Below are 25,772 nucleotides of genomic sequence, written 5' to 3'. Positions count from 1 at the left end.
TCATTCACAGCTGAGTCGACTGGTATCCGACGTCAAATCACGATACAAATTCCACTGCCACCAGTGAGATTTGAACCGCGACCTTCCGTATGATAGCCTAGTGCTCTGACCACTGAGCTATCCGGACACCTTATCATTTGCACAGCGTTAAGTGGGAAGATAATGAAACTGAAACACCCACTGAAAAAAGGGAAAAAGAATCAATAGCAACAAAGAGAATGTGTGGATGCCATACTTTCCCCATAGAGGTGAACAGGAGACACTGATTTATCTATAAGTTTGTCAATCTGCAGCAAGAAGTGCAGCTAATCCAATGCCGTATGTATAAGCAACATTAAAATTTCTTCCTGACCGATTATAATTCAGGATTCTCTTCCTGTTTGTTTGTTACCATTTCTATACTTGTAACTTCTGTCGAATATGCCATACATGGTATGCCACATATAACTGTCATATTACCGAGTATATTTTACTTAAATGCTTATTCTTTGTAGGCATTCCACTGAAAGCTTCATAAATCCTGTCAAATATGAGTGTCCAGCAATTAAAAATAATAAAAATGCAAATAAAGGTCTCTGATCTTCTCGTTTCATTCCGGGAAGATTCCTGTTATGCAGCCTCTTCAGGTTCTCGAATATTAGTGGCACTTCTACCATTTGAAGAGTTCATAATAATACTGACTCAATCTCGATTTTTAACTTTACCGAGGTTGCCGTCAAAATAGGAGAAATGGTCACTAAATCTCTACGATATATAATGCCAGGTGGAATTCGTGAAAATCGTTGTTCTGAGCTGGCAGTATTCCTTTAAAATTTTGAAGAACGCGACTCAAACTTACCCTTCATTGTCCAAGCACCTTAAGTTCTTTGACATCAGGCATAACCAAGCGTCGAAAAGAGTTTTTCCGTTAAGCTTGCTAAAATGAATTTGGTTTCGAACAAAGTTTTTAGGGTTAAGGCTTGCCTTAGTAAGGCACAGAGTCGTCATATATGTACGTGACTTACCCTTTGGTTCGTATACAGGCCTGACATCCTCACGAACATCTTTTATTTACAAGTGCCCAAATGTTATATGCTACCCGCTTAGGGTGCTGTTTTTCCCAGCTTCTTCATCTTGTTGCGTCTAGTGATACTTCTGTGTTTGGGTTTGTTCTCCACATCGACACAAAATACGATTTATAGTAAGAGAAAGGCAACTAGTGGGGTGAATTTTTTTAAACTATTTTTGTTTTGAAGAAAAAAACAACCTCCATAAATTTTCATACAAGTCTGACGTGAGAAAAATATTGTTCGGCCAAATGGTCTTGGTCAGCAACGAGTGTACTCATGGTTTTGGCCTTTATCGGTCCGACTTGATTGAAATATCCCTAGCAATTGGAGTTAACTTTACGTGAAGTATTTCAATCCTTAATCTGCTTCAGTCAAGGCTTACTGAAAAGATTAGGTAAGACTTCGCGTTGCTATCTTCTTCCATTCAAAGTTTAGCTGATGACTTTAATTCGGCACTGCCTTCTTGGCTTAAATTTTCATTTATATTTCACAAAAACTGTATTTCGGGAACCAATTATTACTTTCTTTAGTGTGTCCTTGCTAACACTGAAGGGAGCAATGGTTTTCCGAATTACCAAGAAGAGTCCCAGGCGAATTTACTGGAAATTTAAGGGAGTCGTCCGTTTATGGCGTTTCAATTTTTTTTTATATATTTCGAATCTATATGTTACTAGAAATATATCCTATAATGGATTTAACTCAAAACATAATCATTCACGAGATATGGGTCACCATTCATAGTCACTTTCGGTTCTTCCACCATCTTACGCGGCACACGGGAACGTCGTCTGTAATTACTGAAAAGAGAAGGCCAAATAATACGCTCGAAATTCGAGTTCACAACTGCACGACCCCCTTAATTGAAGACTCCTAGCAATCGAATCTTTCCAAAGATTTCCTGTTATCATCGTTACTAAAAAAGTCAGTCCTCTGGTCTGAGAACATGGCCTTCTATGATAGACTGTTTGTAGAGGTTTTCTCGGCAATGAAACCGTCAGTTGATTCCATCTTGTCAAACCCAATCACTGAGAAGCATATTTGCTGAGTAGTATATAAAATCTATTTCCCTCAACGGCGCACGGAAGTTAATCAGCTTTCCTTGAATGCATACTGCACAATATCTAATTACTAAGTTTTTCTTCTTTGGTTTGATCCAAAACCAGCCATACAATAATATACAACCGAGTCTCGTCCGCGTTGTTGTCAGCCGTGCACTATTTTCCCTATCGTTTTCCACACATTTCAACCTGATGACTCACTCATAGTTTCCATCAGCTGACTAACTTTTTCATGAGCTGTTTCCACGAACAGCAGAAACAAATACATACTCGTAAATAATCAAAAAAACAAAGCCGGCCGGGCCGATAAAATGTATCATTTCCATTGTATTGCTCAGTGAATTTACCCTTGACAAAGTTCATGAAAAAATGTGCAGCTGGAAAACATGGTAATTGGCTTGAAATGGTTATATAAACTCAATAACGAGCTTTTTCACGAAAAAGTCTGATATGGTTTCGTAGGTGATCCCAACGACAATAAAGACATTTTTACAATTTTCTGTCGCAAAAAAGTGCAAACTAAATATGCAAGCGCGTATCTAAAAAGTTGATTTACATAAATGCAGGAATCTCAATGATTTCCAAGAAATAAATTCGCATTCGTATTCCAGTCTATTCATATTGGTCACGAGATTTTTTGAGAGTCTTGCTGCATGTCCCATCTATCCGATACAGTATCTCACATTTATCTTGTATCTCACGTGTTTTTCTAAAACACTTTAAAATAGAAAGTGCTCCATTGTAGAAACCAATTTTTCTAGAAAATTTTACTTCATTATCCCCACTTCAGAGAAAAGTGCTGCGATTAAATTGCTCTTTATTGCTTATGTTGAACATTCTCTATAAACAAAAACTGCGGAGATTGAGTAGATAAATTAAAAGTATGATATGTTTAGTAATTACTTGAAATCCATCCATGAGCAGCATGCCGGAACTCGTAACGATATTTCAGATAAACAGTAGGGGTCATGGTTTGAAAGAAATTTGTGTTCAATTGAAGCAGATCCATCGTATTACAAACCAGGGGTCGGGAGGAACTTAAGGGTGAAAAGTTATTTCAACCTTAAGTTCTCGACAAACATATTTTTGTTAACATGGTCGCTAAATAAGTCAGTTGTTTCCTACTGAAAGTATCGCACAACACCTTGACATACAATAAGAGTATAAATTATATATTCAATTCATTACGGTTGAATATGCAAAAAATTTGCAAATTTGCATACAAACGTGTTATGTCTGGATAGATTTTCTGAGTCAGATTTGAGAAATAAACAGATGAGCAATCTGAATATTTGTTGATTGATATTACCTTTTATTGTTTTTTTCTGTGGGTTGTTAGTAATTAGAAAAAAATTGTTAAGAATTTCGTTTCAATAATATAGAAATGAAAAAGGAAATAAAATGTGAAATGTGTGTGATATAGAAGAGTATTGCAGGGGTTAGTGATCCGAATATAAGGAATCTTGAGAACGAGTATAATTAAGAGGTCAACCTCACTTGTTGCGAAAAAAATAGGTCATTTTCATGATTTTTTTTTAAGAAAAGCATAAAACTTTTCTATATGGTCATTATGTCATTTTAAAATTGATACATTGAACAGCTTTCAGTAAGCTTTTTATTGAAAAAAAAAACAGCACTTTTACTTTTTTTGTTCAGCGGTGACCAAAATTATAGCAACTGGGTGATCCGAACCAAGAAAAAGTTGATAGATTTAGATTTAGTTAAATAGAAGTGAAAACTAGTGGTTGCTCGAACAATTGAAAAAAATATGCATTTTCATCATATGCCATTTTGTATTCAAAAAAATGGAAAGGTTAAGTACTGCATTTTTATATATTGAATAAATCTGCCAAGTTTCAGAAAGAGCGGTTCACTAGTTTTCATGTAATTTTGGTCACCGGTCTCTAACATGTCATTTATGGAAAAAATCGTTTAAAGTTTGAACCTCTGGTCGTTTACGGTACGCATTCTTCTCTTTCAACGATCATATCTCGAGTTAAAATTTCAAGGACGTATTCTCAGATAGTTATATCTCATATATAACTGTAAAAAAAAACAATCGATTTTTAGAAGTGGGGTTGACCCTTTACCACCTTGATAGCGGAGACGATATACTGTGTATCGGATTCGACCCCCGCCCGTAACAGACTCGACCACCGCCGGCATACAGAGGCAATTCCCATTCAGTAGGGTGCGGATACACAGTGTATCGTTTTCAGTTCATCGAGGTATTTAAGACTAACTTATATTATCATTTCATGAAAATTATATATTTTCGAATTCCCACCTACACTCCTAGATTCATTCCCTTGCGGAAATGTCCTTAATTCGCCTATCATTCCACGGGTGTTTTGTTACCGTTCTCCCTACTTCTTTTCCTTAAAACCGTTGTTGTTGATATTTTGAAGCTGGAGTGATCCACTCAGATCCTCTCGAATTGATGAGCAGGGCCGTAGAGAGAAACTTCGGCACGAGATGAAATTTATGCAGGTCCTTCCATTATCCTTTTAATTTTAACTAATTCGTTGTACCTTCCTGTTGACTCCCAAGCGCAACAACTTTTAAGTATTCATTCAATGTTTCGTAACGAGTACAATGCAATGGTTATTTCAAATTTAACGTTCAGCCTATCATCTCTACAAATTGGTGATGTGTTTCTCAATGAATGTGGTCCGGATATTCTGACCAAAGAGAATTGTGGATGAGGTTTCTCTAGTTGTCGTATACACCGAAGTCCTGTAGACCAAAACAGCGGTATGTACTCGTGCCAGTCTCATTGACCTTCTCTGACCAATTTAGATAGATTCACATTCAAAATCCTGCCGAACAGTTTGACCATTCCGTCCAATGGTGGGTGCAATGGCGGTCCAGGTTTCATCAATCCGCAGTGCCTCGTAAATTCGAATGTAGATATCGGATTCAAAGCTTCTTCCTTGATCGGAATGTAATTTCCGAGGAACTCCAAATTCGGTAATCCAATTCGTAATCAATTGATCGGCAATGGTGGTAGTCTCCTGATTTGGAATGGCGTGAGGTTCCGGCCATTTTCCGAATTAATCCATCATAACCAATATGTATTTTTCAGACTCCGGAAGTGGTCCAGAAACATCGATAGTTATTTTGTTGGCTCCAAGAGATTTTTCTTCGTCCTAATATATCTTTCCACTCAGGTCTTTCTTCTTTATTGTTCCAGTCTATTATGAGCGATATAGGGATCTTCTTGTTGAGCCTCCTTCCATTCGTGAGGACTCTGTCCATCATTTGGGTTTATGGTCAGCAACCGCAACTTGTCGTCGGTTTCCCTCTTCTCTAGACGAGAACAGTAACCAAAATTCTGGGAATATGGTTTGCGAGACTGGGCATCCAGATTTCCGTGAACTTTTCCAGTCCGTTAGTTTTTGAAATTTAGAGGGGGTCCTTGGTGTGTGTTTTGCGGCATTGAATTGGATCCTGTATGTTAAGGCTGCCTTCAAAGTTTTCTTGACGGCGATTTTGCATCACGCAGAGCTTGGCTTCTATTTTCCTGTTCCATTGTTGGAAACGAGAACAAGATCAGTTTTTCGATGTCTTGGGCGAGTTCTTGCAGAGCTTCTCCGCTTTTCTGGATTCATGTGTTCCTCTCCATACCAAAGGTCCAGCCCTTGAATTAGTAAAGTGACGTCACTCTGCTGTTCCTTCGTGGTCGTCTGCAATATTTCAGCATTAGCTCTTTATTGCTGAATCCATCCATTGTCTATCGCAGCATTCGCGAACTGATTCCTATAGATATACCAGGAAGTCTGTCCATCAAACATTGGAGCTTTTAGGTTTTTCTGACTTATCATTTTTCGGTTGATGATGCCGGTTGTCTTAAAATTAGCCAAGTCCCTTTTTAAAAGTTTGATTTCTTGGTTTTGTTTTTCAATTTTCTCATTCCTTGGCTTGTTGATTGATGTTCAGGTGAACTGTTTCTATCTTCAAGTTGATTTCACTTGAAAGTTCTCAGCTCATTTACCCACTTAGGCCACTTGTCTGACCACTATTAATGTTTTCCAGCATTTTCAACAACATATTTGTCATTCCCGCAGCTTCTTTGTTCTCCTCGGGATTACTTTAAAAAACGTACGGATCATAGCCTGCCGCTTTCATGCGTCTACTAAACGGCTAACAGGCTCAGCCTTACATCCACTAGTTGATATCGCCCTTTTCCTCAGTTCCACCTTCAGTTCTCCTACTTTTATGTCTTTCACATAACCTGTCATTTTCTGCGTTTCACATTTTAATATTCTTTGTCTTCACATTCTTCACCAGTTTTGCACTTTTCACTTTCCAGAGTCCCACTTCTGACGCCAATAGTTGTGCGCTAGGCCTCGTAAATTCAAGGAAAGTTTCTGTTGAAAAACTAAAACTTAACTCCTTCATTATTTTTCTATATCAGAACTTGATGTATTTTATTGACATTCTAATCTAGGTTTACTTTGGCGATTGTTTTTACGATATGGGGAAATTCGTAACATTATCAATTTTCCTAGGTTTTTCCTCTCCTTTCGATTATCTATTCGGATCCACAAGCAACTCGTCTTGAAAAATGCAAGATCATTTTTTTTAAAGATTTTGTATGAAACAAAACCTTATTAGATCGATTCAATTTTTGTCTGTCTGTTACCATATTTTATAAATTTATCCGAAAACTCCCCTAGAAGTGCAAAATCGGCACCATTACAAGTAATAGTGCAATATATAATTTTGAAAGGTTTGCCGGAAATCGAACCATTATTAATAAAGTTATACAAGGTTAAATTTTGTATTTCACGTAAATTTATCGCAATCTAGGGCGTATATGACGTCATCATAATATAAAGTGAACTCATATAAACGGCGGAGTTGAATATGCGAAGAAATATTTTGGATTGATAGCTATGTACGAATGGAAAAATGTGCATAGGAAGTTTGTCGCACAAGATGAACACAAAACTTTTATTCCCGAAGCGTCCAGCTTCCGGTATTCCTACTTATGTGTTTGCGGTAATTTTTTGTTCAACACTCCGAATACTCACAATCACAATCCTCGAACTTAGGGTACACTATTTTACGAAATGTTAAAAAGCTCAACAAAAATTTCTCAGCATTTGAAGCAAACCAAAAAACAATATGCCGTCGTTACATATCAGTCCAATGCCTCCAACTTACCTGAGATTATCACTTTATTTGCTAAAGGTCCTAATTCTGGGCAGAAAGTGGACGTCATTTACACCTATTTCTGTTAGTCTGTGTTTCGATTGTCTTTCTTTATAATCCAACCTAGGTAATTGGTGATGACCATGTCCTTCACACTCTTTAACTTACTCGTTAGGAACATCCTTGAATATTGTTTCCTGACCAGGCTTTTTGTGTGATTTTGACTGTCTCGCTCTTGGAGTGGAACACCACAAATTCACATGACCTCTCTTCTTTAAGAACAACTTTACTAAAGGACAATTCCTAAAATGAATTCTATATTGTGGAATCTAATGTTTTAAACGTAAATCCATGTTTTAAACGTAAAATCGTATTGAAAGTCCACTTAATAGCAATTATTAAGAGTCGATTACGTCGCAACTATGCATCCCGATGATATCAGCCTGGCAATATCTTAACAGTTTAGCTTGGCATCATACGGCTGAGGGCTGTTAATGTATACGACTAACTACGCTCCTTACCGAGGTATGGCCTTCGTTTATCTAAAATTAATAATTATTCATTGGAAAACTGATTAAGGTTTATGCTTGGGTTCTGTAAAGTCCATAATCAAGAATATTTCCGTTAAAAGGAATTGTTATTGTGTATTCTACGAAATCGGGAAATTCCTATTCGAAGAAAGTGTTTCTTCATTAGAAAGCCCCAGCCTGATATGTGTAATGATTATTGTTAATTCTGAGTGTTATCGAGCTGTGATTATAAAAATAATCATTTTTGATATATAAAGTGATTTCGTCAAAACGAAAGCTGGAAAAATTTATTTCAAAAGCTATTTATTCAGGTGTGACTTATATTTCAGAGCTTAGTTGTTTCCCTCTTCAGTGATTCCAATCAGCCGCTTGGTGTTCAAATGACTACGGATCCTCTGGGTTGAACCAGTTGTATAGCGAATACACCATTGTCATGAGCAATGGTTACATCTAAAGTAATCAAGATTCCAAAAAATCTATTTCAATTAATTTTACGCTACTAATTTTTCAAAATTTGTGTAGTAGTTTGGCAAACATTAAATCGCTTCTTTTGTCTTTCTCGATAAAAAGTGTACCAAAAAAATGAACAAATTGCTCCGGTAATACAGATTTCTTAACGAAAATGACATATTTCAAAAAACCGCCCTGAAGAAATCAATAGCTATCTTCCGAAACAGACTAAGACGGAAATTAAATATCCTTCTACATAAATGGAACCTTCAACTTGCTGCTTTGACCCTAGTCGCAGCCGATTGATTGAAATCATTATCCTTGAAGTCATTACCCTCTAGTCGTCTCATTACGCTACAGTGTGCACTTTTACATTTTTTTTCTGTTATGAATTTAAATTGGCAAACAATCAGCTCTTGATGTTGGAAAAGCCAATATTGACTATATACCCTTGGAAAGAAAACATGGCGCTTAATAAAAGTTATGAAAAGGAAATTAAATGGATTCAAAAAATACTGTATCATTCGCTAATATGATGAACATTATAATACCTTCGGTTGCATTAGTTAAAATAGCTGTTAATAATCGTAAAAATAATTTGCGGATTCTCAATGCTCAATAAACAGGAATTCATATGTATATATTTGTAAAATTTATGCACGGCTCAGGACTAATTCCATAATTAAAGTTGCGCAAGAAATATTTTTTCCCACATGTGTCTGAATTATATTTTTTTTATAGCATAATTAACTAATTGTACTCTTATATAATCCGTTTTTATTCCAAATACCTCCAACTTAAGTCTGGCGCTTTAAATCCAGCCTAAATTGCCAAATATATTACTATTATGATTCAACGTAGCTCTGTGGATTTATCCATACCCGCAAACACATATTTAAGTTAGATAAGTGCGTAATTTGTTATCTTATAACTTCAGCCATATATTTGCATTTCACGTACAAAGGAAAATAGAAGCAAACAAGATATCTTAGCCAAACCCAAAATCAATTAACTAAGATAATCGGGGAATATAAAACATTTTGACACATTTATCTGAGTCAAAAAATAGCTTATCTACTTATCCTACTCGCAATTGAATATCAATGAAAATATCATATTTATCGTATTTTTAATGCTAAAAATAAAATTCAAATTATAGATAAAAATTAGATTTTAACGTATCTATTTTCTTCTTTTTATTTTTTTTTCAGTACGGACAAAGAGTCCCAACAGCAGCATCACCTAGTAATACAAATTCAAGTAGCTCATCAAATACTGGTTCCCAGAGCGGAACATTAAGTACTAGTCTGAGTAATACCAATACGAATACAACAATGGGTCCTAACGGTACACCACAAGCCCAAGAGCAATTGTCGAAAACAAATTTATATATTAGAGGTTTACAGCAAGGCACAACCGATAAGGATTTAGTTAATATGTGTGCACAGTAAGTATTTAAATTTATTTTTTTTATTTATATCCTAATTTCAAATTTGAGATATAGCATAGATATTTCTTCTTCCCTAACGGAATAAGTTTATTTCAGATTATGTCATTTCAAAATCCTTATCTGCATCTGTCATCTTTTAGTTGCAGCATATAGAAAACTTATAGGGAATTCTGATCGTTGGTTTTATTTGCCCCTTTAATTTGACAATTGACGTTCAGCGTTCAGTTCGGATGTCTTCACATTCAGTAGTGTGATCTATGGGAGCAAAGAATCAAAGCCCACGTACAGTAAAATAAGACAGATTCTTTGGTAATCATAGTTCTTTCCCCATCGATTGAAAATCAAGTTTAAATCGGCTTAAATTTTATGATCAGTGTCGATAGGTTTATTTTGTTTTGAGTTGAATTGTATCTTATTCTTATGAGTATTGATTTTTAGAAAATTCTACTTTGGCCATACTCCTTAATTTCGTTCTAAGAGCAACGCAAGTTTGGAGCTACATAAATCATAACATATGCCACGATTTTAGAAAGTTTGGTGCAGCTAGTAACACAACAATGAACAGTCGAGGACATTAAAAAATATCATACATTTCCACGTAAAAAGCACAAAGTATTCATAGCTGAAACAACTAACTTGCATAGTTGAATACAGAACACTGCCCAAATCGCGTCAATCTCTGTCTATATCTATAATACTTCCTTGCGCGATTGCTTGGCAACTATTGAAGCTACAATTACAAAACTCAGCGCCAAATATTATCTTCTGGAAGATTTACAAATTCTGCATGAAAATCCAAAGCAAATAGTTTTGTTTGATTATGAGATTCTTTATAAAATCTTCAGTTTCATTTAAGATTAACTGGATAGTGCGATCCCATTATTTATTTGTTGTCGGTTTTCATAAGTCGCCTTTCCCAAAAACATCAGATAAAAGTTTTATGTAGGGAGGCGCAAAAGTTTCCAGCCACTCACATCAAAAATGTACTTGAAAGACAAAGCTGATATATCTTGAAGGTGTTGAAGTGAAATTTCTGGACGACAGCAATGATGAATACCCGAATCCAAAGACGACTACAAATCAAAAGGATTTGCTAACCTGGCTACAGCAACAAATATATCTCTAAAATATTGGAAGTTCACAAATACACTGTGAAGTTGTTTTTCTCAAAAGGAGGAAATATGCAGATTAATAAGAAAAGTCGTCGGCTATTGGTACGTTTCACAGAACCGCTCGTGGTCGGGAGTAGCATGCAAATATCCTGTCATGAATAAAACTGGCAAATCTCCCGGTTTGAATTCCATAAAAAATGTCTGGTCCAGGTTGAAGACGAAGGTGTTCACGGAGCCTAGATACAAAAACAAGCAGCTCTGATTGGACGAATACTGGGACGAAATTTCGGTGGATTTTTTTTCCTCGAACATGTCTAACAGCTTCTCGGAAGTGTTAAGATCCAAGTATGCAGCAGCGATCACACTTTCAAGTAAAATTTTAAATTCATTTAAAGGGCGCGTGTATAGGCGCCAAGTAGGCAAGAGTGGTCATGAAATGGTGGTCTTTGATGATTTTAAAAGTAGCGCACTGGGTATCCTGGTAAGCTCGCCTAATATAGTACCTCAAATATTATTCCTTCTTCTGGAGTATCATAATAGTGAAATCCTTACAAACCCAACAGAAGGATTCTGGTCTGTGGGGCGGCCTTCCATTGCGTTCTATACCATTATGGCCCAGAATCCATAACATGCCGACTTTTTTACAGAGGTGGAGCGTGTTTAGTTTGTCAAACCATTTTTACACAAGTTTGAATTTACTACGTTCGAGTTGAACGCTATGCTGACCACCTTGGTGTTTTGGTTATGGTATATATTCCCAGTTCAAAAAAACTGATGTGCTTACTGATAACCTCATCATCATCATCGACGTCACAACAACCGGTATCCAGTTTAGGCCTGCCGTAATAAGGAATTCCAGACACACCGGTGTTGCGTCGAGGTCCACCAATTCGATATCGCTAAAAGCTCTCTGGCGTCTTGAACTACGCCATTGCTCCATCTCAGGCAGGGTCTGCCTCGTCTTCTTTTTCTACCATAAATATTGCCCTTATAGACTTTCCAGGCTGGATCATCCTCATTCATATGGATTAGGTGACGCGCCCACCGCAACCTACAACACAACAATAGCCGTATTTTATCCACAATCAGACGGTCGTGGTATAAAATTCGCCCATCCTCATATAAGGCGCCAAAAATTCTTCGCAATTTGTTTTTGCTAAGAACCCAGGTCTCCGAGGAATACATAAGGACTGGCAAGATCATTGTCTTCTACAGTAAGAGCTTTGACCGTATGGACGTTTCGAGCAAAACAGTTTTTGTAAGCTGAAATAGGCTCTGTTGGTTGATAACAATCGTGCGCGAATTTTGTCATCGTAGCTGTTATCGGTTGTGATTTTCGACCCTAGATAGGAGCAATTATCGACGGTCTCAAAGTTCTAGTCTCCTATCTTTATTCTTCCCATTTAACTAGTGCGGTTTGATGCTGTTGATTGGTTGGTTTTCGGTGCTGACGTTGCCACCATATATGTCTTGCCTTCATTGATGTGCAGCCCAAGATCTCGCGCCGCCTGTTCGATCGGGATGAAGGCAGCTTGTACGTCTCGGGTCGTTCTTCACATCATGTCGATATCATCAGCATTAGCCAGTAGTTGGGTGGACTTAAAGAGGATCGTACCTCTTGCATTTACCTCATCATCGCGGATCACTTTCTTGAGGGCCAGGTTAAAGAGGACGTATGATAGAGCCCCCCCTTGTTTTATACCGTTGTTGATGTCGAATGGTCTTGAAAGTGATCCTGCTGCTTTTATCTGGTCTCGCACATTGGTCAGCGACATCCTAATCAGTCTTATCAATTCGGGATACCGGATACCGAATTCTCTCATGGCCGTGTACAGTTTTACCCTGGCCATGCTATCATAGGCGGGTTTAAAGTCGACGGATAAATGGTGCAACTGGTGTCCATATTCCATCGCTTGCCGCACAGAGAAAATCTTACCTGTTGCTGATTTGCCTGGAGTGAAGCCTCTTTGATATGGGCCAATGATGTTCTGGGCGTATGGGACTATCCGGCCTATCAAGATAGCGGAGAATATCTTATATATGGTACTCAGCAACGTGATACCTCTATAATTGCTACACTGATATCTCCCTTTTTATGTATGAGGCAGATAATGCCTTGTTGCCAATCGTCAGACATTGATTCGCTGTCCCATACCTTGAGCACAAGTTGATGAACTACTTGGTGTAACTGGTCGCCTCCATATTTAACCAATTCGGCTGTAATTCCATCGGCTCCTGGCGACTTATGATTTTTTAGCCGATGAATTGCACGGACTGTTTCTCCTGTACTTGGTGGTGGCAGTATTTGTCCGTCGTCTTCAGTTGGCGGGACCTCCAACTCGCCGATCTTCTAGCTGTTCAGTAGTTCATCAAAGTGCTCCACCCATCACTCCAATATGGCCATTCTGTCGGAAATCAAATTCCCCTCTTTGTCTCGGCAGGATGAGCATCGAGTTGTATAAGGCTTCATCCTGCTGACTTGTTGGTAAAACTTGCGCGCCTGGTGTTGATTCTCCCAGGCTTCTTTTTTTCGTCTGCAAAGTCGCTTTTCCGCTGGACGGAGTTCGTGATAAGTCTCTGCGCGTGCTCGCGTTCTTTGAGAATGCAGCATTACTCGATATGCGCCATTCTTCCGCTCTGTTTCTTGCTTACATTCATCGTCGAAACAGCCGTTCCGACTCTTTTTGCGGCTGGGGCCAAGTATTTTTGTGGCCGTATCAATGATAACGTTCTTCAGGTGGTTGTGAAGATCATTTGTTGAAGCTTCATCTCCAGGATCTCTGTTGACTGCGGTTATTGCGGCATCCATATCCCTCTTATAGGTGTCACGGGGGGCTGTGTTGTGAATGGCTTCAGTATTCACTCTCACCTGATTGTCAGAGAGGATTGTGGGTGGTGTCGTAGTTCGAGCCCGGAGCACCATGCCAACGAGATAGTGGTCCGAGTCTATATTGGCTCCCCTATATGTTCTGACATTGATCAAGGCTAAGAAGTGGCGACGTTCGATCAACACGTGGTCAATTTGGTTGAAAGTGGCCTCATCTGGAGAGGCCCACGTATGTTTGTGGACCGCTTTCCGCGCAAACCAGATACTTCCAACAACCATTTCGTGCGATACTTCTAACTGAATAATCCGTAGTCCGTTATCATTGGTATCCCTATGTAAGCTATGGGAACCGACGTATCGCCTGAATACGGGCTCCTTCCCTACTTGACTGTTGAAATCTCTAAGTATGATTTTGATATCATACTTGGGGCAGGCTTCGAGGATCCGCTCAACTGCTTCGTAGAAGGTTTCCTTCTCCGACTCTGCAGTCTCCTCTGTAGGGGCGTGAACGTTTATGAGGCTTATATTTCTATACTTGCCTCGCAGACGCAGAATGCATAGCCTTTCACTTATATTTTCAAAGCCGATAACAGCAGGTTTAATTTTTTGGCTTACTAAGAAACCTACTCCGAGCACATGGTTTACTGGATGGCCGCTATAATATATGATGTAGTGGCTCTTCTCCAGGAAACCGGTCCCTGTCCATCGCATCTCTTGCAATCCTCTTACATCATTTTTATATTGGGATAGGGTATTGGCTAACTGGTGAGCGGCATTCGGTCTGTATTGGGAGCGCACGTTGCATGAGAAAATGCGTAAATCGTTATTCCGTTGCCGTTGCCGGGTTCGTCGTTGTAAGATCCATCCTGTCCGAGGCTCCTTCCGTGGCTTCGTAACATTGGTTTTCCGTGAAGGGTTGTCATCCCTACCTAACCTCCAACCTGGAGGACAAGTTGGTACATTTTGTTCCATTTCTAGTCGCGGAAGACTCGTCTTCATCCTTCTCCGTCTTTCCCAGCGATCACCGCGTGGAAGTGGAGATGGGGTTTGGTAGTACAGCTGTTGGTGTTGCTTCAGCAGACGTTTCGCAAGTTTTGTGCTCCATCGTGGGTACCAACCCACGTTTCGCCCTGGGACTTATACTACTCTTTGATCATCACTGCTCCAAATAAGGACTCTATGCACTTTGTGCACTTCAAGCAAATGATTCGCTGTTTCTTAATCGCTTTCTATGTACCTCCCGCTCTGTAAATGTAGATAACCCATCTGTTGGCTACGTTCTTTGACAAAGGTACGCTTCAGCTTTTGAGGTTGTTCCGAGAGAGTTTGTCTCTTCGCAAAGGCGATTCCATTATGATTGTGTAGACGAGCTTATTCTCTTCTTTAGAACCTGTTTGTACCGATGCCAGCCAGTGGCTGCTGAATCAGACTTAAGAGATCAGTTGAGGAGCATCATTGCCGTTCTCCTTTGTTTTGCCAAATACGAATTATATCTTAGTGTTTTATCCTTCTTTGACGTTTTGAGCGGACTCTTTCACCTAAGTATAGCTTTGAGTGAGATATCATTTTCACATGCGAAGGGAGTATGTGTTTTGGCGTTGTTTAAAATAAAGGAGGCTGAAGAAGTAAAAGATGCTGCAGGTGCTAAAGTGTATAGTTCAGGGCCCACCGTCTCATTTCAGGCCTGAATGACTGTAGCTGGTAGTACATCTTAAAGGCTAGCATTTGGCGTCTCATGGCGAAACAAAGCGTTGTCGGCTACTTTCCATGGCTCTGCTTGCAAAAACAGTTTGAGCCTCCTTCTTAATGAAAGATAAAAGTTGATTTCGCTAGATAATGTCGTTACTATTCTCCTAAATATGTGTACTTCGGCACACCAGTGACGTATGTTAAATCAGCTAGATATGGTATATCCAGTGATAACTTAAGTAATCTGTATTTGATTCCACCTTATTTCGTCAAATATATTTTGAATCGGCCTAATCTCAGATGGATACCTCTTTATGTTCCATAATTAGATTTAATTTGGACAATGAAATGGCAGTAATTAAAAAATAGTAATAAACTTTCTGACTATAAATTTAGCCGTCAATTTAAACGTGCGTTTTTTCTTATAATTTCAGGTATGGAAATATAATCTCAACAAAGGCTATTTTAGATAAAACAACAAACAAATGTAAAGGTATTTTTTACGTCACTTTTATTTTTATTTTCTTATGGTTAAGTTTATAAAACAGTTTACGATTTATTTTCATATTAAAACGTTCCAGTATTTCAATTATTACGTATTGATTTCGTGGATTTATTTGTATACAATTCTAAAGTATTATTTTTCAAAGATTTAGTTAAAATCTAGTCCTTTTTGCACTATACATTAACGTAGAATTTTCACATGACACAATCGATTATTTTTGGGGGTGAAAGATCTTGTGGAGAAATTCATATGTATCCTGGCTGTGGTAAAGTCACTTTTATTTGTCCTTTAAATTTAGTTGGTATAAAGAAAGTTGTTGAAAAATCCAGTTTGTAGCAAAGTTTCATATAAACTGGATTAAGTTTGAAGTGGCAATCACACCTGGAGTTGAATCTTCCACCCCATAAATAATTGAGTTAAGAAAAAAAAATAACTTTAAGAAATATAAAACGTAGATTGTTCGAAATGGAAGAAGTCGTGATTGAATGAAAAAGACAAAAATATTTTTCTTCTTTTACATTTTACAATTTCAGGTTATGGTTTTGTAGATTTCGAGTCACCGCAATGTGCCGAAGGAGCTGTGAAGGGGCTCCAGGCGAAGGGCATTCAGGCACAGATGGCCAAAGTGGGTATCTGGATGCTACATAGGCCGGCCATTGTACGTTTGTTTGCATGCAAGTAATACTCACCCCTTCTATCTCTCTCTCTTTCTAGCTTCCTTATATATGCATACATATATATCTACTACATATTTATACATTAAAAAAGAAATTCTCATTTATCTCTTCTCTATAATTTTTTTCTCGGAAAAGAAAATCAAATTTTGAAAAAATTAACAAATGAAAATTTCACTCATTGGAAGCGTTTATTTTTCTTATAAATAATAGCATTACTTTGAAATTAATTAAACAACGAAATGCAAGCAAATTTACATACATTTCTCACACATATGAAATGGCAAAAACAAGCTAATAAGCAACCGTTCTCGCGTTCGATATATACAGCATTTTCCAAATTTATGTATATTTACATTTTTGGTTATTTGTAGTATTTGTTATTAACAATTTTCATTTTTCCTATTTCAACATTCACTATTTGTTGTTCTATGTTCAGTTGTATGTAGTTGCGACTAACATTAACAATTGGAAGGGATAGATTTTGTACAGGAGGGAACAATTTAGTCTGAGGTTGGGGGCTAGGAAAATGTCAGGTCCATTTCACTACCATTTCAGAAATAATATAAAAAATCTACATCTATTTTAGTCTAATTCTCTTGAAATTACAAGCTACGAATGCGTTACATAATTTTTTTACTCATTTTAATTATTCTGCCAAATGGAAGGGTTCAAAATGGCGCCATTACAGAGAACTAGGCACAGAGCTTAGGCGTAAATCTTTCTCTCAAATGCGCGGCATGACTCACTTCAATCGTTCATCTGTTACTCAGCACACGTACTTGAAATTCAAGCTTGCTTGCAATGTTCTAATTTATTAATAATTTTATCTAGAAATTAAGGCCCAGACACATATGTTGCCATCCGAGGATTGATAGCAGTGACAGTGAAGACTGTTCAACATTACACACATGAAATAGATATCGCCAAATATATCTATTATATGGTCACGACTGCAATATTAGTTACCATGCTGGTCGCGTATCTTTGCCAATTTCATAATAACTAAGATAGCAAAAAGAATCACAGCCAGTGGAATTATTCATACTTGCACAGCACATGTAGACACATACTAGATTGGTTGCCATTCATGGGGAAATTTATTCAAACGAGTGCTGCTAAATGCATGAAATTGGGTCTAGTGGGAGCGGTGAAACGAGGCAACCAATCTAATTTCGATTATCAACTAATTAAATGCCTTTATCAAATGGAACTGCAAGCCGATATCAAACGAATATATTTGCGAGAAATAACAAACAAATTGCAAAACCCACCTTCCCACAGAAAACGCCTACTTACAGCTTAATATCAGGTGTTGCATGAAACAATGCCAACGATAAGAATACAACGCGATGTAACGCTGGGGCTTTACTTAGGGGTAGGGGGTCGCAACCAGATACGCGCAAAATTAGGACTAACAGAGAGCTGTACGTTTGCTGCAAAATGTATCTTTCTAGCTTGAAATATATTCAAAAAGGTTTATCAACCCACCACTTTCACAACCCCTTTTCAATTCCCAATTTTTACTATTATTTTTTTGGTTTTCATTATTCAAGCGTTTCTCTTCCTCGTACTCAGTTGATGCATGTTCCTGTCATTTAAATAAAAACAGCCGGGAAACAAAAATAGAAAATAAAACTACCCCAACAAGGAGGCAATGTCTATTTCACTTGGTCTGAATAATTTTGATTAATATAAGACCCCCAATAACATCTTCTAATGGATGCAAACCAAGAGATAACAGAAATCTAGTAAATTCCCTGCGTACGCAAAAACCTTTGCTAAAATCCAATTGAAAAATTTCCTTGGTGACTGCTTCTCAACAAGTTCTCCAGAACTCGAAAAATCCCTAAATTTAGATGAGATTCTCAATGAAAAAAAAGCTTCATCATAAGTGGCTTTACCTCAGAAAACCGAATCATATCCCACATCTATTCCTGGCATTTTAAATTTAGAACATAAAATCTGTTTGTGAAATCCATGTATTATCTACCAAACATCGGAGGAGGGTTCACTGGAAAGGAAAATCATAATTTCGCAGTGTAATTTTCCTTCATTTTAATACAAAAGTTATATTTATAAAATGACTAAATGAAATCCTCCCTCGGGTCCGAATTGTAGGCGTATGATTATTTTTTTTCGAATACTTAATACTTAAATAACATCCTTTGTAATGACAACCGTATGCACTGGATTGAAATCTCTTGACTCCAGTACTTTCCTGCGTCAATCGAATAAAATGCCCACGATATTACGTGGTTGGAAATCTATAAAAAATAATCCTCCACAACCTCAAAGGATTATCCCTATTGGGTTGTTGGCTATAAATTGCATAGCCATACCATCAAGTGGGCATTATCTACTGAAGTGTGGAAAGAAGAGCCGAAAAGACAAGTCGAAAAATATACTAAAAGCAGTACAGATCTTATATAAAAGGATACTGTGCCAGCTATTTCCAAGGGTGGATGGGATTTTCTCGTCTCAGACTCGTTTTAAAGTTTTTTTTTGTAAAACAAAACCTTATTAAAATCGGTTTGCAGTCTGTCGGTTTGTCTGTTTTTTTGTGTATAGAGGTGGAGACCATAGAAAGCACTGCCGCAGCTCCGAGCACTCAAGCCATTGTTAGGCCCATTGTACTATCCCCGTCAGTTGCCTATTCAATGGCTTCCTGCCTTCGGCGTTCGCACCTTTAGCGAATCTGAGAACATTGTCCAAAATCAGAGAGTGTGCAGATTCTTCATCGAAGAAAACCTTGCCAAGGTGTCTTCGTCTGAGATCTGAGCAGCTGCATAAAAATTGCAGGACCCTTTCCTCCTCCTACTCACATTGGTTGCACATAGCCGAAACCATCACCCCAATCTTTTCCATATGGTAGTTTAAGGAACAGTGTCGCCTTAAAAGCTCTGCTAGGGTTTTCATGTCCCACTTCTTAAGGGACAACAAAAATGCCGCTCTAGTGAATCTAAACTCTTTCACAAGGATTTTCGCCTGCCGGCAAGAGTCCAAATTTCTCCACTCGGCTGCTTGAATCCCTGCAATTTCACCCTTCAGAGTAGACTTGACAGCAGATGGTCGGATTCCAAATGCTGGTTCTGGCCCCGCCACTGTGGATCCAGATCCTCGACGAGCGAGTCTGTCAGCCTTCTTACCAACGATGTTAGAGTGCCCCGGCACCCACATCAGTAATGTTTCGTCCAGTCGGCCAAGTTGCAACAGCACCTGATGATAACTCCACACCAACTGGCTTGATATGTCGTTACTGTTTAGTACTGATAATACCGCCCGACTGTCGGAACAGGTTCGAATGGTGCGCCTTCTCCAGACATTCTCCTGCTGCCAATGAAATGGCATACATCTCCGCCTGGAATATGGTCGTCATTTTTCCGAGGGGCCGGGCCAGTTCCATAATTGGATTCCCCGAGAACACCCCTGCCCCCGATCCACCCTCCATGGCTGACCCGTCGGTGAAGATTATTAAGTCTGTAATCTGAAAAGATCCATGGCCATTTATCGACCATTTTTCTCTTTTGGTGATTACGACAGTGTATGTCTTTTCAAAGACGAATCTGGAAACCATATGATCGGTCGGCATCAGGGCTACCGGATGTTTTTCAAGGAAGTTTCAGATAGACGCATGACCGTGTGATTAGTCGCCTTTCCACGCCCCAATGGTATCGAGACTATATGCGTCATTAGCTGCTTTCCGTTTCACCTCCAAGTGAATGGAGGGTAAATTAGGATAGCTTCAAGTACCGCAGTCAGCGTAGCACTCATTGCTCTAGTAACACTTAGACAACTAAGCCTCTGAATCTGCGTTAGCAGCTTCCTCCTATTAGCAAAGTTCAGTCTTGATCGCCAGACGATGCTTGCATACATCAAAATCGGTTTAATTATGGATTTATACATTCAGTGTATCCGTTTTGGTGAAAGTCCCCAGGTCTTACTTATCGTATTCCTAGAGCTCCAGAGCAATCTGCAGGATTTCTGATATTGTTCCTGGATATGGTGCTTCCACGTTAACTTGGAGTCGAAATGTACTCCTAAATACTTGACTGTTTGTGCCAGCTGGATTTCCACCCCTGCCAAAGTGGGTAGCGTATAGCTGCTCCACCTGACGTTCCTAGTGAACATAACTAGTCCAGTCTTCCTAGCGTTCACCGTGAGTCCATTGCGGAGGCACCAGCTGTGGATTACATGCAGAGTTGCATTCAAGCGGTCACATACTGTGTCTGCAAACTTGTCAGTAATTATTACGGCTAGGTCGTCCGCAAATGCATGCGCGAAGACTTTTTTGTCCTCCAGGAGCCACAGCAGGGTATCCATTACCAAGAGCCATAACAGCGGAGAGAGAACCTCTCCCTGTGGGCAGCCTCTAAGACATCCTGCTTCAATAGACTTCTGGCCGACCGATATGTGGATTTTTCTCCACTCTAGCAAGTGCAAGATCGAATTGATTAGCAGCTGTTCGATTCCATGCTGTCTTGCCGCATCACAAATTGCCGCGAATGAGGCATAATTGAAGGAACCTTCGATGTCCATGAATGCGGTTAAGGCGTATTCTTTTTCGGACATCGCCGTTTCAGTTTTTGCCGTAAGTTCATGGAGTGCTCTCTCCGTGGATTTGCCTTTCTGGTAGACGTGTTGCCTAGTGGCGTGAAGTGGCCACTTAGGAATGTGTGTATCCCTTATGATCCGATCTACTAGCCTTCCTATTCCTTTTAGTAGAAAAAACGTTAGATTGATTGGTCGGAGGCTTTTTGCGTCTGTGTAGGTGGGTTTCCCTAGTTTGGGAATGAATAACTCCTTCACATCACGCCAGTTAATTGGAATATAAGCGTGTGCTAGGCATGCGCGATATATATTCCGAATATGTAGACCCAAGGCATCCATTCCCTCTATTACTAGCGCAGGAGTGATGCCATCCAGACCTGCAGACTTGTATCTATGAAACGAGTTAAATGCCCATTTAACTCGCTCCAGTGATGCTACTTTGCATGCCAGATTCCAGTCTTTCGGTTGAGGGCAGTATGCATCTGTTCGCTCCGAGATTAGATGGATGGATGCTACCGGGGAAGTGCACTTCAAGCAAATGGTTTGCCGTTTCCTCATCGCTTTCTGTGTACCTCCCGTTTTGTAAATGTAAATAACCCAGTTTCTGGCTACGTTCTTCAACCAGAATCCGCTTCACCTTTGAGGTTGCCTCAAGAGAGTTAGTCTCTTAGTAAAACCATCTCCAAGATGATGTGAATCATGCTTCAGAGCACGATTGAGGAGCATCCTTGTCGTTCTCCTCTGTTTTGCCAAATCCCAGTTCCACCATGATGTATTACCTTTCTTTAGCCTCTTGAGTGGACAGCTTTCTTTGAAAGCTTCTCTCATACTAGTTGTGATGATCTGGGTTGTCTTCTCAATTCCAGCAATAGATTTGATGCGCTTCCCAGGGATCGTGACTTGGGCGCTCGATTCTATTTTATACGTCACCCAATCTGTCTTCCGCGCATTCCGAAATGGAGGTGGATCAATACACATTACGAAATCAATGCGGCTGTGATCCGAGAGTGTGATACCGTTTGATACTCTACGACCAGAGCCGCGATGTCACAGGATGTCACCGTGATGTCGATGACCTTTCGCCTGACCACGTTGGAGAAAGTGGATTCAATACCCAAATCAAGGATCTGCAAATCAGTTTCTACTAGATACTCCAGTGGTCTCGACCCTCTTGCATTGATGCTGGAACTTTCCTAGCATATGTGGTGAGCGTTGACATCACATCCTGCTATTACCCCCCGTGCCTCTACTTTTAGCATATTGGATAGGTCTGATCAATGTTCCACTGGGAACGTCTTCTGCGTCATAGGGGAAATATGCAGAGCACCATAGTATCTCTTTATCTCCCTGTTGTCTTTTTATGGTTAGTTTAGCCCATGTGGTGTCGCCATCACATATGTCGTTAACCAAACTAGCCTGGAAATTTTTTGAGACTACCATTATAGAGCGGGGTCGACCATTTCCATTGGCGTATAACAGATCAGCATGTTGAAAGTTTAGGCCCCTGACTATCCCACCAACAACCCACGGTTCTTGTATGGGGTATATAAATGTATTGCAGCTAATGATCGGACGACTGATAAGTGCAGTTGCCGCTTTACAATGCTGCAAATTTTTTTGGGAAATGTGACACCTCATCAACGTTTCAGATGAAGATGCCGAGGTTTTAGGAGCCGACGTTTGTAATGTGACGGTCCCTAGCAGAACGCCGAGTTCCCAGGTGGAACTGTTGAAGTTATTCTGCACACCAAGTTGTTCTAGAACCTCGGCACCATTCCGCCATTCTTCTGGAAGCCAGAGGATGCAATTTTTTAGCGATAGTAGCTCAGAGACCCTTTTCAAAATTAGTCGCGCACTCTGCTACATATCGTTGTGTGGGTGGTAAAATTTCTAGCGGTAACATTTTACGGTATACACCTACCGACTCAAAGCAAAGCTTAATGCCTTGCAGTCCTTACAGGTAGGAGGAATTTCCTCCTAAGCTAACCGGATGGATTTGAGTCGTCATTTAGGACCCATCGATCGGCTTCGATAGTCTTGGCTGCAAATGAAAGTCTAACCGTTGCCGGCCGAGCCCTCTTTACTGCCTTTTGTGTGGAAGAATTAGGGTCGTCCGAGGACCGCCGCCGCTTCGGTTTCCCCTTAGCCGCAGGTGCCCCGAACGATCCTTTCTCCTCAAACCTTGGCACAGCCCTTGGGTTTTGCTTTGCTCGAAGGCGATTTGCCCGGAGGCGGTTTGCTCGAAGGTTGTTTGCTGTCCGTGGACAGGTACTTAGCCATGAGATAGACTTTAGCCTCAGCAGGTGGCGCCGATTGGGGCCTGGGGTCAGGAGTGCTGACAGAAGGGGCCTACTTCGGCTCGTCCGTTAAGGACTGGGTCCCATTTAGATTGGTTCCCACCTGAGTAAGTGGAGAATTTGAGTCTAGACTCAGGTTCTCCATCGATGAGCTTAGGGTTGCCCCTTCACTCGGGGTTGGATTGTCACGATCGAGGTTTAATAGGTTGTTTTTTTCATAATTGACTACCTTGGCATTCTTGACTCAGTTTTATGGGGAAAAGTAGCTCGATTTCGACAGAGCCTCTTTTTGCCGAGACAGGGCTAGTTGAACCTGCCGGTCGCCTGGTACTCAGAGTTCACCGTTTATCTTAACCCCTGTGACCATTCAGCCCTCGGCATGGTAGTCACGGTAGGCCTGGGGGTTTGATTACCACTTGGCTTCAGGCGTCACCTCCCGCTTCCTGGAGTATCTTCCTTACTGAGCTCCCTCATCACGGCAAGGTAGGTAATCGTCGAGGGAGAAGGTGCCACTAACTGCATTCCACACTTCTTGGGATTCCAGTATTTGCGAAATGATCGTCTGTAGTTGTGAGGATCAAGAGAAGTTGAAGCTGTTCCCTTTCATTTGCAAATTTCGGACATATGGAAAGTGTATGTTCCGGGTCCCCGTATTCGTTTATAGACTCAGGTTTGGATTGGATTGGATCAAGTGATAGTGCACATCTCCATGGCTGCACGTAACGCAAAGCCCGATATTTGGAATCAGCCTGTACGTCCACTCCCCTTGTAAGAATTATCTCAACGATCCTGCCGCACCCTGATTGTGCGGGCTCTTTCTTCTGGTTGTCGATCTTCGGCATTATGGTCACTTCGTGCGTTCTAATTGTTTAGTTTTCGCATCTCCTCAGCCAAAATATTAATGACCACCATTCGCGCGATTACGAAAACTACTTGGGTTTATGTTGTTCGGAATGCGCTAGCGAATCTTAAGGCACTCAGACGTTATATTGCAGATCATTTTCTCCTATACGCCTGAAGACATACAGTAAAATGGATGAACTCACTCTGGTTAGCAACAGTCTCCTCTTTCGTTTGGGTCCTCCAATATTTGACATCATGCCATTGAACGCAACTACAACTTTCGTTGCTTTCCCGCCCGCGTAGCTGAAACATTCCTTGAAGATCAATCGATGATCGAGGACACTTGACAATTGAAAACTTTTTGGAAATTATATTTCCCTAGGTTTACACAGATTACACAGATATTTCTCAAAAAATCCTTACATTCCCTAAATGACTAAACTGACTCATAAAAGAATACACGTTTTAACCTATATTAGGTTGTTGCAAATGAAATGTCGGATATTGGAGTAAAATTTCAAAAAACTATAACTTTTATGAAAATTAATTTTATTAGTCAAAATAAGAACCAGCAGCTTCAATGCACTTCTCCCAACGAGATACAAGGGCATTTATTCCAGTTTCGTAAAAGACTGGGTTTCTAGAGCTAAGAAATTCTTCAAAGGCACTTTTGACAGCTACTTCATTGCTGAATAGTTTCCCCGCCAAAAAGTGATCCAAATGCTTAAAAAAGTGGTAGTCGGTTGGCGAGAGGTCGGGTGAATATGGTGGATGAGGAAGAGTCTCATATCGTAATTCATTTAATTTTTGGACCGTCATTCTGGAAACATGAGGTCGGGCGTTATCATGGAGCAGTATCACTCCATCTCTGTTGACCAATCTAGGCCGCTGAACACGTAATTTCTCGTGCATTTCATCAAGTTGGGCACAATATTTCTCTGCATTAATTGTTTCACCACGCTCCAAAAACGAATAATGAATAATTCCAGATGCAGACCACCAAACAGTTACCATTACCTTCTTCGGGTGAAGGCTCGGTTTTGGCATGTGTTGTGGAGGCTGATCGGCATCTAGCCATTGCGCTGATCTGCGACGGTTGTCGTACAATATCCACTTTTCATCGCATGTCACTATTCTGCGCAAAAAGGGATTGTTCCTGTTGCGGTTGAGTAGAGAACTGGATATTTCCATTCGCAGCGCCATGTTTTGCTCGTTGAGTTCATGCGGAACCCACTTATCAAGCTTCTTCACCTTTCCAAGCTGTTGTAAGTGCCGAGATACTGTCGAATAGTGTACGCCTATTTTCTCTGCAATGTCACGAATCGATGATCGGGGATCAGATTCCACTATCAAACGCAACTCGTCGTTGTCGATCGATGGTCCTGGGTGTCCACGAGGTTCACTTTGGAGGGTCATGTCGCCTGATCGGAATTTTTCGAACCACCGCTGCGTCGTTCGTTCGTTTGCTGCGTCAGCTCCAAATGCTCTGCAAATGTTTCTGGTTGCCTCCGCTGCGTTGTGACCAAGTTTAAATTCATATAGAAAAAGTAGACGTTTTTGACTCCCTTCCATGCTTTTTT

The 25,772-nt window shown here is 39.9% G+C and overlaps 1 protein-coding gene across 16 annotated transcripts in view; it reads left to right on the top strand.

Moving 5' to 3' along the window:
- Positions 1-25,772, top strand: part of LOC119650369 (protein alan shepard) — a 460,805-nt gene that overhangs the window by 390,710 nt on the left and 44,323 nt on the right. For 9 of the 16 annotated variants that reach the window (XM_038053082.1, XM_038053083.1, XM_038053084.1 and 6 more), the window contains 3 exons: positions 9,456-9,691; positions 15,757-15,815; positions 16,361-16,485. In XM_038053082.1, coding sequence (XP_037909010.1) covers positions 9,456-9,691; positions 15,757-15,815; positions 16,361-16,485 — 420 coding nt within the window. The remainder of the gene's footprint in view (positions 1-9,455; positions 9,692-15,756; positions 15,816-16,360; positions 16,486-25,772) is intronic. The other 7 variants (XM_038053090.1, XM_038053089.1, XM_038053099.1 and 4 more) reach the window with 3 other exon arrangements.

Source organism: Hermetia illucens, chromosome 2 (assembly GCF_905115235.1).
Source record: "Hermetia illucens chromosome 2, iHerIll2.2.curated.20191125, whole genome shotgun sequence".
In the NCBI taxonomy this organism is placed as follows: Eukaryota; Metazoa; Arthropoda; class Insecta; order Diptera; family Stratiomyidae; genus Hermetia; species Hermetia illucens.
The sequence above is the reverse complement of the archived record's forward strand: the minus strand, read 5'-3'. Positions and strand labels throughout refer to the sequence as shown.